The sequence below is a fragment of the Neofelis nebulosa genome, chromosome 2 (genome assembly GCF_028018385.1).
Source record: "Neofelis nebulosa isolate mNeoNeb1 chromosome 2, mNeoNeb1.pri, whole genome shotgun sequence".
Lineage (NCBI taxonomy): Eukaryota > Metazoa > Chordata > Mammalia > Carnivora > Felidae > Neofelis > Neofelis nebulosa.
In genome coordinates, this window is record NC_080783.1 from 92,057,294 (window position 1) to 92,076,824 (window position 19,531).

General features: G+C 35.3%; 1 protein-coding gene across 5 annotated transcripts in view; it reads right to left on the bottom strand.

The window, feature by feature from the left end:
- SPOPL (speckle type BTB/POZ protein like) overlaps positions 1-19,531 on the bottom strand; it is a 79,546-nt gene continuing 60,015 nt past the window's right edge. For 4 of the 5 annotated variants that reach the window (XM_058715419.1, XM_058715421.1, XM_058715416.1 and 1 more), the window contains 4 exons: positions 18,573-18,695; positions 7,937-8,079; positions 7,794-7,847; positions 1-4,366 (listed from right to left, as the gene is read on the bottom strand). In XM_058715419.1, coding sequence (XP_058571402.1) covers positions 4,222-4,366; positions 7,794-7,847; positions 7,937-8,079; positions 18,573-18,695 — 465 coding nt within the window. In that variant the 3' untranslated portion in view covers positions 1-4,221. The remainder of the gene's footprint in view (positions 4,367-7,793; positions 7,848-7,936; positions 8,080-18,572; positions 18,696-19,531) is intronic. The other variant, XM_058715420.1, reaches the window with a different exon arrangement.

Sequence of the window (19,531 nt, forward strand, 5' to 3'; positions counted from 1 at the left end):
TTCTGAATAAGTAGTAACAACTTTATTTTAACTCAACGTGCTGAAATGCAAAAAATATTTTCAGCAACAAGATACAAAAAGTATGTATCTTATCATTAACATCAGCTGATTAAAAATGAGGCTGAAAAGTTCAATATAAGTCTTTACACATTTGAATCTTGAAAATCAATTTCCCCCAGAATTAATTTTTAAATAATTTTAGCATAATTTTATTTTCAAAAATGGGACTCACTTAAGTTATATCTTCATTCTAAAAAACTGGATGTGAAATTAGCTGGGTTACAGTATACAACAATAAACTCTAACAGAAAAATATTTAAATATAAGAATTCCTTTTCAAACATAAAGTCCACATACTGCAAACAGAAGACACGGTGTGGTGATTTCATTCCTAGTGAAGAGGAAGTCTTGCATATGTTAGGCACTCAATATTTGTTCACCTGGACCTAAAATTGACATCATTCCATGAACACTTAAATAAAGTAGAGCTCATAATCTGTATAAAAGAGGTTTGCACAATACTCTTCTATATGCTGAAAGTGCTGTCTTTATAATCTGAAGACACCCAACCACCCACATTATTTTGCAAGAATACACTGAATTTTATCCATCAAAGAGCATGAAGGTCCAAGTCAGAATAATTCACCTTTTCATATATACATGGTTATGAGGAAAGCTTTGTTGAGGTGGATTTTAACAAAACAACTTACTGAAGTCTCTAGTGTTCTAATTTAGTAACATTGGGTAGCATATATGACCCATATTTTAATAAAAATTTTACTTGGGTTTTAAATTTATGCACAAAATTTAAATGGATAAATAAATTAGTATAACATTTTTGGCAATTTAAATTCTAACTTAGGTCTAGTTTAAAAATAAGCTAATAATGCTCATGGTTACTTTTTAAGAGTTCTTTGCGAATATTTTAAAACTGAACTTTAAAACTGATGTCCTAAAAAGGCACTGTTTTCATATTTCATCATGCAGTAAAGGTCACATTTTTGAAAATTATAATTTCTTGTCCATCAACTGTCGCCCCAAATAAAGCACATTTAATGAAATATTTCAACTAACCTGAATTTTCAACATTTAACTGAGTCCTATTTTCAGAAATTCACTCTTCTGAACATACCACACACAAGTCTAAGCAAATACAAGTACATGTACACACACACACAAACACACGCACACACACGCCCAAATGACATAATACATGCATGGTTCTCCAATTACTATTTCAAGACAATGACACGAGTATTCAAGGAGGTAACAATGGCAAGCCATAACATTATGGCACCTTCATATTTGTGCTCTAAATACCAATATACGTTAAAATTTAAAAACAAAAAAGGCACAAATATAGTGTTTCTGTATCTCAAGCTGAAGAACAGTTTGCTAATGGTTACTGTGATAACATATAACATTTAAAACCAGTCACTTCTTTTTTAAGGAAAAGTTCTGTTTAGGTGACAAAAGGAAAACAAGAGCAGGCTGATAAAAGGCAAACCTGCTCAGGACAGTCTGTGCCTACTGAACACAGTAGTGTGTAGTTTCAAAACGAGAAAATAAAAAGGCTATTAGAGCACTTTTGTCAGAATACATTAAGTTTTTTTTTCATTGCCTCAAGAACCCACAATACCAAAAAAAAAAACCAACAAAAAACAAGAACCAGAAACAAAAAACCAAAAAAAAACCCAAAAAAACAAAAAACCCCAAAAAACCCCAACCCATAATAAATAAAAAAATAAATCAACTATGATACGATTCTGTTAGTATAATGGTAGGCATTATATTATCTGAAACGTGGACATTTCTAGAGACATGGATATTCTCACAGCACAGTGTTTGACGTTTTTGGTACAAAATGTACTACCAAACTACAAACAAAAAACGAAAAAAACCCTTTATAATAAAACCCTTAGGATTTGCAATAAACACTAAATTAAGTAGGTAAAAGCAAGCCGAAATGTTCATTATATGGGTGTTATTACTGAAGTCACTATGGTTAGAAACGTAGATGCAAGCAGTGAATTAATTCACAATGTGCCTACGTGCATTTGATATAAATGGATACACCAATATATATATATTTTTTGACACATGACAACAAAATTCTATAGCCTGAGGAATTTTGTTTTGTTGTAAGACCCTGGCAAAATATTAAAAATCTTAACGTGTATATGTATGTGCGTATGTACTTTTTAAATTGTACACTGTAAATTTAATGGACTCAATTTGGTTAAGGAAGTGAGTTTCTGTTTCCTATAGTATTCTTACATAGGATGAAGTTCAATCACATGTAAGAATCCTTCTATCTCAAGGGATTCTTCCAATTTCAAATTTAACAAGATTCCAATTAAACTACATAGAAAGAAATGAAGATATCTGAAAATACGATCTTTTCAAACTAGTTTGCTGTGGTTAACAAATGCTTATCTGATAGTGATTGTTCAATGTAAATATGAATCACTCTTGATATACTCTGACTGCTTCAGTGAATATGTAACAAAGAGATAACAAAAATAAAATCTATTTTAAAACCTCAGGCTCCTTTTTTTTCCTTTTGTTCTAAATTCAAAAACTAAATAAACAAATTATACAAATTTTAATCTGGAGAATAAAGTATGTATGTGAATATATAGGTATATGCATTTTTTTCCAGTGACACACTTTTCCCCTTGTGGTCAAGTATAAATCTTGCCTAAGAAGCATATTGTCATTATTCCATGAAATCAGATGCAGTGACTTGCCACTGCTCCTACTTCTCCGGGACAATGCACCAGGACAGACCTTCACTGTGAACAGAGCTATCAAACACTGAACATGTGTATGTGTTTAAAGCTAAATTCATTTATAATAAAGAACTGGCCCATGAAAAGCAGTTTATAAATAGTTTATCCTGTTCACATTATGCAGAATTTCAGTATCATCCACAATGTTAGTACAGTAACTGAAACAGAAAGGAGAAAGCTAGGGGGGAAAAGGTTCAGAGTGTGGCCTAACATATTTCTAAGGGTTCTCTCCTTTAGTCTGCAAATACCAATTCACTATTTTTAGAAGGAGAGTAGAGTGTCCAGAATTTTATTGTTCAATTGCCTTCTCCAAAGTGGGATAAGACAGAGTAAATTCAATAATAAATATCTGAAATTCAAACCAATTTAACTATAATCAAGAATACCTTTCTTATCTATTATCACAAACATCCCAGTTGCCTCCCTCAGTCTTAAAAAATTCTTGCAAAAGTTAAGACACAATTAATTATACCTTATTAATACCCTCAAAAACAAACAAAAAATATATGTACCATTTAGCATACAAAAGTTACACATGAAAAGTGCATATATATCTTTCTTAATTGGCCCACTCATTAAATTTACATTTGGTCATCCTTACTTTCAACATGGACAGAATTCTTCATATAAATGTAGGTCACTACAAATTAAAAAAAAATTAATTCAGCACAAAACATGCTTTCTTTTTATTGAAATCTTAACCTCAATCAGTTATCAGTCATTGTAAACTTGAACAAACCCACAAAGAAACACAAGCAAAGGTTTGTTATGCTTCTCTTAGTCGGCTGGACAGTCAACACACAGAAAAACATCCAAATTTTACTAAAAATTTGGGCCAACTCATTGCATATTTGCCCCCTGAAATGAAAAATAAATTAGAATTGAAGCAGTGTATTGCCGTAACTTACTTTGAAGGTAAGCAGGTTCTCCTATATGTATAGGACTTAGACTGGAGACATTACCAGTAATCTCCAATACGAGTGCTTTTAAGAAGAACCTAGTTTTAAACTTTGAGATAGCATAGGACAAACCCTATAAAATTCATTTTGCTTTTCTCAAACTAATGGAAGATCCTTTTGAAACTTAATATCTTCAGTTATCAATATTACTGCATTATGGAGCTAGTGCAATCCTGCATAGCCTTAGTCAAAATGACAAGGCACAATAAAAAAATTAAAGTATTATATGAACAAGAGAAGTCATTGAAGATAATTTAAGGCCTTGAAGTGAATTAGAGTATAATCAGTCTAATTTAAAGCTGAAGAATAAACCATAAATTATCCACCTGAAATGCAAGCAATATGCTTTTTCAGCTTCTGTTCGTGGACAAGACAACAGAAACAACTCTTGCTTATGGTTTGTTATTAGAATCCTTCTGGACCTGGAGGAGTAAAAGTCAATTCCATTTTTCTAAAGTTCATGGAAGATTTCAGGACTGTTTTAGCCGTTTGCGTGGAATGCCAAACTGTGGACATTGTGCAGATGCTAGTGCTCGGAAGGCTTCTGCTACTAAATGAGGGTGAGACTGAATCATGGACTTCCACCCTGATGTTTCCATTATGTCTGCTGCTTGGCTGAAAAATAAAATTAAGTGATGTTTATTAAAGAGTACTTTTCAAAATGCATTGTTGCATTGTTAGTTTTAGAAAAAAATCACACATTTCAAAATGTTTCAAACACTTTTGCCTCTCTGTATCGTCAAGCCATGTGAATTCATTAAAATACCATCTTTATGTTACTGGTATTTTCTGTTGCAATTGAAACTTAAATTCTTCTGGAAGTTCTATACTCTGGAAGTATGTGACACTTTTCTCCATAGTCCCAACTTCCATTGTTACCATTTCTGTACCAGCTTTTTAAGAGCTCTTTTCCCTGGCTGTTGTTACACATAGGTTTTCTCTAGAGTTCCAACTTTTGCCCTCACTCTTCTCTCTTAACTTCATCATTCATCCTATTGTATCCACTCTTTACAATTTTAACTATCATACTCAATGATGGTAAACTACTGATTTGCAAATCTAGCCCTCCCCACAAGGTACAGTCCCAACCCCTTGTTCTCTTTGTTTGGACAGCCTCAAGCCCTAAAAATTCAGGATAGCCAGGAAAGAACTCAACACGTCTCTATCCAAGCTGCAAATTCTTCTTCCCTCATTTCTAATCAGCTAATGCTTCCACCATCACCCAGTGGTAACATCAAAAACCTGGGAGTCATCTTAGGCTCCATCCTTTCCAATCAATCATCAAAGCCCTATTTTAATTTCCAAAGATATTTTGAATTCCCAGTCAAGGTTCACATCATCTCACGTTTGGATTATCACAACAGTCTCCTAAGTTGTCTTCTAGTTTCCTATCTTGCTCCTCTCAAACTGGCTTCCGTGAACCGCCTTAGTAACACAAATATGACTATGTTACACCTTATTGTTTCCTAATGCCTGTATCCAAGTTCTTTAGAAAAAGAAACAATTTTTCCCACTTCCTCTCTCTACCTTTGTATCTCTCCTTACATGCTCAGGTAACTGCTCATTGTATACTGAATGTACAACATGGTCTACTGAGCATGCAGAGTAAATACCTAATCTAGTTATCCTGGTCTCTTTTCTCCCTTATATCCATCCACCATCCAAATAATATCCAAATATTATAGACTGTCCTTTCAAAATGTTTTATCCTTTCATTTCTCTCTAGCCCCAACTGTCACCAATCAATTCTAATTTCAACTCTCATCTCTTGCCTGCACTACTCCAGCAACTTTCCAATGTGTCTCCTATATTTAACCTTGCTCAACTGTCACCACAACCACCGCCTCAAGCTCCCCACAATATATTCTCTACCTTGTATGCAGAGAGATTGCTAAAAATGAAACTCTGATCATGCCCTATACTAGGTTAAAACCTTTTATTGGATACCCATTTCTCTTTGAATGTCTAAAAGTCCCAATGTTATTTACATGGCCTTCTAGGATCTGACCTTTGTCTGCTTTCTCCAGCTTCTTCTCATAACCTCTCTCTGACTCTATATTGTTCTTTCTTTATCACCAAAACTTTGCACACCTGATTCCCTTTTTTTGGGATAAACTTTCATGCTTCTTCCCTCTTCTTTACCATGGTAACTCCTACTAATACTCCAGGTGTTTATTTATACAATAATTCCTCAAAAAGGCTTTCTTTCACTCCTATTTTAGGTAAGGTTCTTTTGCTGTATGCTTGGGATATACATTATCTATTGTTATGCTTTATTTCAATTACTTGTTTAATTCCTATTTGTTTCTTGCTAAACTAAACACTCCATAAAGGTAGGGGAAACATTTGTCATGTTCATCACTATATTTTTTTGTACTAAGCACACTGCCTGAGGTATTTACTTGATAATAAATATAAACATATGTCAAATGAATGGATCACCTACTGCTTCATGCTTCTATACTTTGGATCAAGTGATCCCTTCTGTTTATAATGCTTGTTATTTCCTTCTTAGTTTCACTAACTCCTATTTGTGTTTAAAGACTCAGATGTCATCTGCAGGAAGCCATTCCTAAACCATCCAGCCTTTGTCAAGTGCCCTGCACATGTCTTCCTTTATCATGTTACTTACCACATTATGAAATAATATATACATGTATTTATTTCATTAGACACATTTCTCAAGAAAAGGATTTTTCCCTATTTTTATATGCAGCACCCTAGCACAGTACTTGAGACACAGATGCTAGGTAAATGTTTGTGAAATAAACAGTAGCTGAATAAAACAACTTTTTAAAAATTTGCCTGACATCATATTACCTGTATGTAATTATGTTTATCATTTTAACTAACTGTTTGGAGTCACATAAATACCTCTTAATATACCTGGCATTTTCATTTATTTAATTCAAAAAGATCTATTGAAAGTTTGTACATACAACAGCTACTCCAGGGGATATAAAATAAGCTAGTATTTTTTGACACTGAAAAAGCTACACAATGTAAAATGTTTTCTTAACAAAATAAAACTAGAGCTTGAATGTGGCTAAGAGATAAAAAAATTATCACTGAATGCTAATATATTTTAAATTTAAATAGATTTTTCTGTGATCATATACCATGACAATAACGTATCATCAAATACTAACCAATATACCACCAATGACTTAAACGTAGTTACTAATTTTTACTTTGTGAAAACAGAATTCACAAACTGATAGGAATTCAGAGTTAACAACATAATACAGTTTAAAAGAATGGGAAGTAATCAGGTCAACATTCATTTTATTGTCTCTAACACTGTCTTTTTTCACTTAAATCTACTTTTGATAAAGTATGGAATTTAAGGGTTTATTGATAAAAACTAATCAAAAGCAGGTGAAAATTCCTCAAACTATCAACTCTTCACCTTTTCTGATTTTGAAAAATTACAAAAAGTAGAAAATCACTCTAAAAATAGAAGAAAACAAAAAAGGAAATAATAAGTTCTAATAGTTCATATTCAGAAGGTTGTCTTAGAAAAATGTAACAACTACCACACAGTTTCAACAGGGAAAGGAAAGAACAAACTGCTACCAGTAGGGAATATGAAGCAGCTAGCCTAAAATACTATATGATGCAAGGTACTTGGCTAACCTAAGAAGCAGTGGGTGAGCAGTCAAATATAAAGACTGTCTAGGCAAATGGGGTACATTGCTCATAGGAAAAAATAAGTATTTCCCAACATCTTTAGAAATGTTTTCTGAAGGGACAGGGAAAAAATCTAGTAGCCACTGAAATACATGGGCTCAGCTATATACTGTGAGCATATGTGCTTAAAAAATTAAACTGTCTATCCCAGTTCACATTAGAAGCTGATCTACAAGGGAGCATAGCCTCAAGAATCCACCAAATCATATTATTAGGTTTTAAAATAACTGGCAGTTTGCTTCATACAACTAATATCTGGATTCATACTTATTGTAGATGAGCAAAAGGCTATGCAAACACTTAATTTCATGTATGCAGATCAACTTTAAGTCAGAAACTGATGTCATCTTACTTGCTGTTCCAGTTTTTCCCATCTTTACACCCAAGTTGTCGAAGTACACTGCACCTGCATTAAAGATTTAAACACACTTAAAAAAAAGTCCAGTGAAAAAATGTTGAAGGTGTCATGCCCACTGAAATACAGGCATAGCTTACCTATTAATAAAGTCTATGGCTTGTGCTTTCAACTGTTCTGCACTGTGCAAATCTGCAAGGACAAGGGTATCAGCAACATTTTCTACCGAGAGGTTACTACACAAAGCTTCTTCACACATGACCTTCAGCCGTTCCAGTGCATACTATCCAAAAGGAAAACACAGCAATTAAACATTTACTCAAACTACCAAGTTTTAAATACTTGGTATTTATAACTTAGAAAATAAATTTAAAGCACATTATACTTTGAACTGAGGGTAAAAAAAAGTCCTAAAGTTATTTTAACCTAATATTAAGAAGATACAAATCAATGAATTCAAGAGAAAGACCAATTTTCTTTAGGAAATTTCAATTTGTGCAAAATATGTACTGTCAATTTTAAAAACAGAGTTTTCTTCTTTAAAAACAAAACAAAACAAAACAAAACAACCAAAAAAACAAAAACCCTTCTTGCTCAAACTCTTAATGAGTGAATTTCTCTTCTCTATTTTAAACACCAGAGTGTACCAGCCAGTACACTTTCTGTTGCCACTGCTCAATCTTGAAGAATGAATTATAAAAGGCCAAAAAATCATTTTGATAACCACTTCTTTAGTTATTACGACTTTAGCAGCTTTACTGAAAATTTACAATTGATATACAATAAACTGCAAATAAAGTTTATACAGTCATATGACCATCATTAAATCCTGACACTGAACATAATCATCATCCCCAAAAGTTTCCTCCTACCCCTTTATAATCCTTCCTTTTCACCCACCTCAGGCCACACCTCTGATATGCTTTCTACTGTTGTAGTTTAAATTTTCTGGTATCTTCTATAAATGGAATCATATAATTTGTGACTGGCTTCTCAGCATAATTATTTCGAGATTCATACATGTCACTACCATTTTATCAGCAGTTCAATGCTTTTTATTGCTGAATAATATTCCATTGTGTACAGACATACCACAATTTGTTTCTGCAATCCTCTTTTGATAAACAATTGGTGTTTCTAGTTTTTAGCTATTACAAATAAAGCGACTATAAACATTCATATAAGTTACTGTATGGGAATATGCTTTCTTTTCTCTTAAAGGAGACTCACTGAATCAGAAGGCAAGTGTAAAACATTTTTTCTTTTTTAATATTTGAGGGAGAAGGGAAGGACAGAGGATCAGAAGCAGGCTCTGAGCTGACAGCAGATAGTCTGATGAGGGGCTTGAACTCATGAACCATGAGATCATGACCTGAGCCGAAGTCGGATGCTTAACTGACTGAGTTACCCAGGAGTCCCAAGTGTAAAACTTTTTAAGAAGCTGCCAATCTTCCAAAATGGTTGTTATCATTTTATATTTCCATCAGCAGTGTATGAGAGTCCTTATTCTTCCACATCCTTGACTGTACTTAGTATGGTCTTTGTAATTTTATCTATTACAATACATTTGTAGAAGTATCTCATGGTTTTAATTTACATTCCCCTAGTAACTAATGGTGATGAGCATCTTTTGATGTCGTTAACTGACATTAGTTCAGGAAGTGTTTGTTCAAATATTTTCTCTATTTTTAGAAATAACATTGTTTTCTTATAGTTGAGTTTTGAGAGTTCTTTATATAGTTTATATACAAAAGTCTGTTAGCAGATATATTCTGAATATAAGGTGCTCATCAGATATATGCTTTGCAAAGAATTTTCTCCTAGTTTCTGGCTAGTCTTTTTTATTCTGTGTTTTCTGAGGAAGTTTTAAAATTTTATTTAAGTCTAATTTGTCTATTTTTCTTTTATGTATTGTTTTTTGGTTTTATAGCTAAGAATTCTTTGCCTAACACAAGATTACAAAGACTTTCTCCTATGTTTTCTCTTAGAAGTTTTAGATTTTAGGTTTAAAATAAATTTTGCATGACTTTTTGTACTTGGCATGAAGTTCACATAAAAAGTTCATTTTTTTCAGGAATATAGGTATCCAACTGTTCCAGCACCACTTGCTGAAAAGACTATCCCTTCTTCACTGAATCGCCTTTGCACTTTCATCAAAAATTAGATATCCAGGGGCGCCTGGGTGGCTCAGTCGGTTGGGCGTCCGACTTCGGCTCAGGTCACGATCTCGTGGTCCATGAGTTCGAGCCCTGCGTGGGGCTCTGGGCTGATGGCTCAGAGCCTGGAGCCTGCTTCCGATTCTGTGTCTCCCTCTCTCTCTGCCCCTCCCCCATTCATGCTCTCTCTCTGTCTCAAAAATAAATAAAACGTTAAAAAAAAAATTAGATATCCAGATATGTGAGAGCCTATTTCTATACTCTCCATTCTTTTCAAATAAGTTGTCTATCTTGTCACCAATACAACATGGTCTTAAATTCTGAAGCTTTATAATAAGTCTTGTCATCATGCAGTGTTAGTCCTCTATTTTGACCTTCTTTTCTCAAAGTTATCAGACTTCTCTAGGTCCTCCCACTTGCACATAAATTTAAAATTCATTTGTCAAAAAACCCCACACAAAAAAGGTTTTTTGACATGTTGGTTCTACTAATGAATTTTAAGAACTGAAATTTTAACAATATTGGGAGTTCTAATCCATGAACAAAATTTCCCTTTCCATTTATTTAAGTAGTACCTGAATTTCACTTATCAATATATTGTAATTATTGGTATAGTCTTGAAGATCTTCTCAGATTTATGCCTGTATGTTTAATATTTTTGATACTACTACAAATGTCATTTTTTTAATTTAAATTTTTATTAAGACAGTTATAGATTCATGTGCAGTTGTAAGAAATAATAGATTCCAGAGCTGCCTGGGTGGCTCAGCTGGGTTAAGCGTCTAACTCTTGATTTCGGCTCAGGTCATGATCTCACAGTTCATGATCAAGCCCCAATTGGGCTCTGCGCTAACACATGGAACCTGCTTAGGATTTTCTCTCTCCTTCTCCCCCACTCACACTCTCTCTAAATAAATAAATATTTAAAAAAGAAAGAGAGAAATAATAGATTCCAGCTCAAGAAGAAAGTGGCAGAGTAAGTAGACCCTAGGCTCCTCTTGTCCCATGAACACAACTAGATAAGTATCAAATCATACAAAATACGCCAGACATAAACCAGAAGATGGACAAAACTAACAACTAAAGGGAGAGAAGAGGCGATGTTGAAGAAGGTAGGAAGTGGGGAGACGTGGTTTAGGGGAGAAATGTATCATGGGTGGTGTGGAGGGGAGGAGCCATGGTCATGGAGAAGGGCCAGAGAGAAAGGAGCATACAGGGGGATATAAAGGAGAATGTTTCCCCAAAAATATTGGTTTGCAAAATGAGAGAAGCTGAATTTCATGAGTTCTTGCAACCCGTGGAGATTAAAGCCTAGAGATTTAAAGGTCAGTAAGTGGGCTTGCTCTGCTCCTGGAAGGAAAGCAGACAAACAAGCCAGGAACAGACAGAATGAAACAGCAATCTGAAGAAAATCTGGGACAAACAGGGGGAGATTATTTGCTCCTCTAGGAGGACATTCTTGAGAGGCAGCATTCATGGAGACACTTCTCCCAGAACAAAGGAGCTGGCCAGCACCAGTTACTTCCCCAACCCCTCAGCATAAACACAGAGCCACATGCAGGAAACAGCACAGGATGGCACTGGCTGCTGAACTTGCTTACACCAAGCCCCACTCCCTTGTGTTCAGGCAGAACTGCCCTTCTCCGTCAAGCTTCCCTCAGTCCCAGCACAGAGAGACCTGAACAACGCCCTGCCCATACTATATCTAACCATGAGTTCTGCAGGGCCTCAGTTCTGGATAAAGTTGTATCAGGTCTCATTTCACAAGCAGATCAGAGAACATCTAGGTAAAACTTTCCACAATGAGGCCAGGTACCAAACACTGCCTACAGCAGGCAAGGAGAGCATCTGGAGACAATCAGCCTGAAGGACAGAGCAAACAAAACACAATAGGAGAGCTCACACAGCACATATCTTTTTTTTTTTTTTTTTTTCAACGTTTTTTATTTTTGGGACAGAGAGAGACAGAGCATGAACGGGGGAGGTGCAGAGAGAGAGGGAGACACAGAATCGGAAACAGGCTCCAGGCTCCGAGCCATCAGCCCAGAGCCTGACGCGGGGCTCGAACTCATGGACCGCGAGATCGTGACCTGGCTGAAGTCGGACGCTTAACCGACTGCGCCACCCAGGCGCCCCCACACAGCACATATCTTAAGAACTCTCTGAAGCATCAGGCCCTGGGAACATGACTTAGGCCATTACTTTCAGAAACAGGAGACATAAATGGTCTTTATAACACACAGAAGCAGGCAGACATAGACAAAATGAGAAGACAAGGAAATTATTCAAGAACAAGATGAAGTCACAGCCAGGGGTCTAAGTGAAACAGATATAAGTAACATGCCTGATGGAGAATTAAAGTAATGAACATAAGATACCCACTGGGCTTGAGAAAAGAATGGAAAAAGTTAGTGAGACTCTTACCACAGAGATAAAAGAGTTAAAAAAGAATCAATCAGAGATGAAGAATACAATAAATGAGATTAGAAACAGGCTTGATACAATGAACAGCAAACTGGAAGAAGCAGAGAAACGAATTAGTGACCTAGAAGACAAAATAGAAAATAATGAAAACTGAACAAAAGAAAAAGAATTATGCAACCTGAGAATCGAGTTAGAAAACTCAGTGACTCCATGAAATGTAATATTTGTATCATGGGAATCCTAGAAGATGACAGAGTAAAAGGTGTCAGAAAATTTGAGGAAGTAACAGCCGAAAACTTCCCTAATCTGGGGGAAGGAAAGAGACATACAGATCTAGAAGGCAGAGAGCTCCCATCAAAATCAGCAAAAGCAGGCCCACACCAAGACACACTGTAATTAAGTTGCACAGTATAGTGATAAAGAAAAAATCTTAGAAACAGCAAGACAGAAGACATCTTTACTTACAAGGTAAGACCCATAATGGTAGTTAGAGATTTCTCAGCAGAAACGTGGCAGGCCAGAAGACAGTGGCACGACATATTCAAAGTGCTGAGTGGGAAAAATCTGCACCCAAGAATACTCCATCCAGCAGGATACAATTCAGAATAGAAGGAAAGAGAAAGAGTTTCACGGACAAGCAAAAACTAAAGGAGTTTGTGACTACTAAACCAGTTTTTGCAAGAAATATTAAAGGATATACTTTGAGTGCAAAGGAGAGGCCAAAAGTGACAAAGACAAGAAAGGATCATAGAAAATCTCCAGAAACAATAGCAAAACAAGTAATAATATGGCTGTAAATATATATCCATCAGTAATTACTCTGAATGTAAATGGACTAAAAGCTCCAATCAAAAGACATAGGAGGTCAGAATAGATAAAAAATAAGACCTATCTATATGCTGCCTACAACAGACTCATTTTAGAACTAAAGACATCTGCAGATTGAAAGTGAGGGGATGGTGGGGGACTTGAATGGCTCAATCAGCTAAGCATCCGACTCTTGATTTCAGATCAGGTCATGATCTCTTGGTCATGGGATTGAGCCTCACGTCAGGCTCCATACAGAGCATGCAGCCTGCTTGGGATTCTCTCTCTCCCTCTCTCTGCTCTTCCCTCTCTCTCTCTCTCTCTCTCTCTCTCAAAAATAAATAAATAAACTTAAAAAAAAAAAGTAAGTGAGGGTATGGAAAAACATTACCATGCAAACAGATGTCAAAAAAAAGCTGGAGTAGCAATACTTATATCGGACAAACTACACTTTAAAACAAAGACTGTAACAAGAGACAAAGAAGGGTATTATATCATAATAAAGGGGACAATCCAACAAGAAGATATAACAATTGTAAATATTTATGCACCAAACATGAAAGCACCCAAATACATAAATGTCAATAGCAAACATACAAGAACTAATTGATAAGAATACAATAATAGTAGGGAACTTTAATACCCCACACACCAATGGACAGATCATCTAAACAGAAAATCAACAAGGAGACAATGGCTTTGAATGACACACTGGACCTGATGGACTTAACAAATATATTCAGAACATTCCATCCCAAAACAGCAGAATACACATTCTTTTCAAATGCACTTGGGAAATTCTCCAGAATAGATTACAGATTAGGCCACAAATTAGGTCTTAATAAATACAAAAAGACTGGAATCATACCATCCATCTTTTCTGATCACAATGGTATGAAACTAGAAGTGAACCACAAGAAAAAATTTGGAAAGACCACAAATAACATGGAGGTTAAACATGCTACTAAACAATGAATGAGTCAAACAGGAAATCAAAGAAGAACTACAAAAAGTTCATGGAAACAAATGAAAATGAAAACACCAGGGTCTAAAACATTTGGGATGCAGAAAAAGTGGTCCTAAGAGGGACATATATAGCAATACAGGCTTACCTTAACAGGCAAGCAAAATCTGAAATATACAACCTAACATTACACCTAAAGGAGTCATTAACAGAACAACAAATGAAGCCTAAATCCAGCAGAAGGAGGGAAATAATAAAGATTACAGCAGAAATAAATAATACGGAAACTAAAACAAAACAAAACAGGGGCGCCTGGGTGGCGCAGTCGGTTAAGCGTCCGACTTCAGCCAGGTCACGATCTCGCGGTCTGTGAGTTCGAGCCCCGCGTCAGGCTCTGGGCTGATGGCTCGGAGCCTGGAGCCTGTTTCCGATTCTGTGTCTCCCTCTCTCTCTGCCCCTCCCCTGCTCATGCTCTGTCTCAAAAAAAAAAAAAAAAAAAAAAAAAAAAGTTAAAAACAAAACAAAACAAAACAAAACAAACAAAAAATAATAGAACAGGTCAATGAAACCAGCAGCTGGTTCTTTGGAAACATTAACAGAATCTATAAACCTCTAGCCAGACTTACCAAGAAGAAAAGAGAAAGGACTCAAAATAAAATCATAAATGAGAGAAGAGAAATATTAACACCGCAGAAACACAAGTATAAAAGAATATTATCAAAAACCATATGTCAACAAATTGGACAACCTGGAAGAAATGGATAAATTCCTAGAAACACATAAACTGCCAAAGCTGAAACAGGAAGAAACAGAAAACCTGAACAGACTGATTACCAGCAAAGAAATTAAATCAGTAATCAAAAAACTCCCAATAAACAGAAGTCCAGGACCAGATGGCTTCACATATGAATTTTACCAATCATTTAAAGAAGAGTTAGTGCCTATTCTTCTCAAACTATTCCAAAAAATAGAAAAGGGAAACTTCCAAATTCATTCTGATGAATGAATTACCCTGATATCAAAACCAGATAAATACTTCATTAAAAAAGAGAACTGAAGGCCAATATGCCCGATGAATATGGATGCAAAAAATCTCAATAAAATACTAACAAACAGAATCCAACAATACATTAAAAAAATCATTTACCACAATAAAGTAAGATTTATTCCTGGGTTTCAAGAGTGGTTCAATATTCACAAATCAATCAAGGTGATACACCACATTATTAAAAGAAAGGATAAGAACCATACAATCATTTCAATAGATACAGAAAAAGCATTTGACAAAGTACAACACCCACTGATGATAAAAACCCTCAACAAGGTAGGTTTAGAGGGAACATACCTGAACATAATAAAGGCCATATATGAAAACCCACAGCTAGAATCATCCTCAATGTGGAAAAACTGAGAGCCTTTCCCTTAAGGTCAGGAACAAGACAAGGATGTCCACTCTCACCGCTTTTATTCAACATAGTACTGCAAATTCTGGCCACAGCAATCAGACAACAAAAAGAAACAAAAGGCATCCAAATCACCAAGGAAAAAGTAAAACTTTCACTATATGCAGATGACATGATACTCTATATAGAAATCTGAAGGCTCCACAAAGAAACCACTAGAACTGATACATGAATTCAGTAAAGCTGCAGGATATAAAATCAGTGTACAGCCATGTGTTGCATTTCTATACACCAATAATGAAGCAGCAGAAAAAGAAATCAAGGAATCAATGCCACTTACAACTCTACCAAAAATGAAAAGATACTCAGGAATAAACCTAACCAGAAGTAAAAGTACTCTGCAAACCATAAAACACTGATGACACAAAGAAATGAGAAGACATTCCATGCTCATGGATTGGAAGAATAAATATTGCTAAAATGTCAATACTACTCAAAGCAATCTACACATTTAATGCAATCCCTATCAAAACACCAACAGTACTTTTCCCAGCAATAGAAGAATCCTAAAATTTATATGGAACCACAAGAGACCACAAATAGCCAAAGCCACCTTGAAATACAAAAGCAAAACTAGGGGCACCTGAGTGGCTCAGTTGGTTAAGTGTCCGACTCTTCATTTTAACTCAGGTTATGTTCTCACAGTCATGGGATTGAACCCCACATCAGGCTCTGTGCAGAGCATGAAGCCTGCTTGGGATTCATTCTCTCTCTCTTTCTCGCTCTCTCCCCACCTCCTGCATATCGCCTGCTTACACGCTCACATGCTCATTCTCTCTTTACAAAAAAAAGAAAGAAAAAGCTGGACATATCCCAATTCCAGATTTCAAATTATATTACCAAGCTATAATAATCAAAACAGTATGGTAGTGGCATAAAAAGAGACACACAGATTAATGGAACAGAGTAGAAAACCCAGAAATGAGCACAAAATTATATGGTCAATTAATCTTCAACACAGCAGTAAAGAATATCCAATGGAAAAAAGATAGTCTCTTCAACAAATGATGCTGAGCAACTGTACAGCAACATGCAAAAGAATGAAACTGGACCACTTTCTTACCCCATGCATAAAAATAAATTCAAAATGGATTAAAGACCTAAATGTGAGACCTGAAACAATAAAAATCCTAGAGGAGAACACAGGGAGTAACCTCTTTGACACTGGCTGCAGCAACTTCTTTCTTGCATGGGCTAGGGAAACAAAAGCAAAGATAAACTTTTGGGACTTCATCAGAACAAAAAGCTTCTGAACAACAAATGAAACAATCAACAAAACTAAAGGCAACCCATGGAATGGGAGAAGATATCTGCAAATGATATATCCAGTAAGGGGTTAATATTTCAAATATATAAAGAACCTACAAAATACCCCCCCAAAAAAATAATCCAATTAAAACATGGGCATAAGACATGAGTAGACATTTTTCCAAAGACATCAGATGGCCAACAGACACATGAAAAGATGTTCAACATCACTCATCACCAGGGAAATACAAATCAAAACTACAATGAGATATCACCTCACAGCTGTCAGAATGGCTTAAAATAAAAAAACATAGGAAACAATAGGTGTTGGTGAGGATGTTCAGGAAGGAGAACCTCTTGCACTGTTGGTGGGAATGCAAACTGGTGCAGCCATTCTGGAAAACAGTGTGAAGGTTCTTGAAAAAATTAAAAATAGAACTATCCTATGATTCAGCAATTGCCCTACTAGATATTTACCCAAAGAATACTAAAACACTAATTCAAAGGGAAATATGCACCCCCATGTTTATAGCAGCATTATCTACAATAGCCAAATTATGAAAACAGCCCAAGTGTCCATCAACTGATAAATGGATAAAGAAGTTGTGGTATAGATATACAATGGAATATTACTGGGCTATAAAAAGGAATGAAATCTTGCCATTTGCAACAACATGGATGACACTAGAGAGTATTATACTAACAGAAATAAATCAGTCACAGGAAGACAAATACCATATGATTTCAGACAAATACTATATGATTTCATTCATATGTGGAATTTAAGAAACAAATGAGTACAGGGGAGGAAAAAGTGAGAGAGAGGTAAACCAAGAACACAGGGTCTAAACTACAGAGAACAAATTGATGGTTACTAGAAGAGAAGTGGGTGGGGAAATGGTTTAAACAGGTGATGGGGATTAAGGAGTGCACTTGTGATGAACACTTGTGTGTGGAATGGTTGAATCACTATATTGTACACCTGAAACTAGTATTACACTGTATGTTAACTAACTGGAATTTAAACAACTTGGGAGTGGGGGAAAGAGAAAGAATAGATTCCATATACTCTTGGCTTGGTAATGGTTCCAATGGTAATATTTTGCAAAACAAGTACACTATCGTACTCTCTTCCCTACCCTCTATGTGGTATATGTGTATGTGTACATAAAGACATGTACATATGTGCATAGACAGGCATACTCATAAACTTATTTATATGGACAGAAGCATAAACATCAAAACGTTCAAGAAAACCTCCCAATGTGCTTTCAGGATTGAAAACTACTGGCTTTGAGATTTTCTGGTATTTTTGCATTGCTTCCGAAACTTTAAGAAATAACCATTACAAAAGAATATTATAAAATTAGCATTATTTTTTCTCTTTCTATGCTATCATGTTAAAAAATATATATCTCTGAATACAGGCAATTAAGTTAGGAAAAAATCCAATACTTTTTTCCTTTTTTATTTCATTATTTTATTTTATTCATATATTCTAACTGGCTCAAGATATTTATATGCCTTATTGATTAAAAAAATCTCATTTCCATATCATCTCATTGCATGCTATTTCATAATACACTCAAGAGCCATCTACAAACAGTATAAATTAATTCCTCAGCATTTCAAGTTACTTAGGATTTTCATTTGATGATAACTTTCTAGATACATCAAGCTTGAGTACAGTTTTCAGCGCTTTAGACCTACTTACTTTGTCTGCAGCTGCCAACAAGTTGTCAGCCATTTTATCAAGGTTTGGTGCTTTCCCTGTGTAAATGAATCTCATCATTTCTTTAAAAACCTCAGGGTCTACATCATTTATTTCCACTCGATTCTGATATTGAAAACAACACAAAAGTTATACTCAAACAACACACACACACAAATGAACCTAAGAGAAACTTTGATAATAATTTAACTAAATTTGCACTCAAATACTCTATTTTAAAATGGAGATAAGTAAATCTTCAGTAACCTAAGCAGGCAAAGTGAAGCAAGGAGGTTAATAGGAGAAGTATACTGAGTCAAGCACTACCATGTGGGTATATAAAACCTCAATATCTCAATTAAAAAGGGTAAAACAACAAACCAACAAAAAGAAAACCAAATTAAGGTCTTTAGGCCAAACAAAATACGTATGTTCAATTTCTAACCTGTATCTTAGAAGAAGATACCTATTAACTTTTTCTTTGTTGAATTCTGAGGTCGTAGTACAATGCCTAAGACTCTGTAACCAGTGGGTTTCAGCAAAAGTAGGGTCAGGTATTTGAGATACTTCCAGAGCCCATTACCTCGGAACTCTCCTTTTGGCAAAAATGGCATGTCTTACTATCTATACACTGGCATTATCTCTTTGCTTGAAACATACTCCAGTCCAAAGAGTAGTAATTCCTTTTTTATTCCTACATCTTTGTATTTGGTTTCTCTCATGGGATCAATGAAGTTAAATATCTAACACTAAACAATACCAAATTTTTCTGACCCTTTGCTGACAATAACATTTGAAATTATTCACGTCTCCTTATGTGAAAGTGGTCAGAAGGCTAATCATAGTACCTGGTTGACCAACAATCAAAGGAAAGAAACCAGCTATGTATTTCAGCCTTTAGTTCTACAGAAAGAATGAAGTTGAGCCACATAAATAAACTTTGGAGTGGTCCCGTTAGAGCA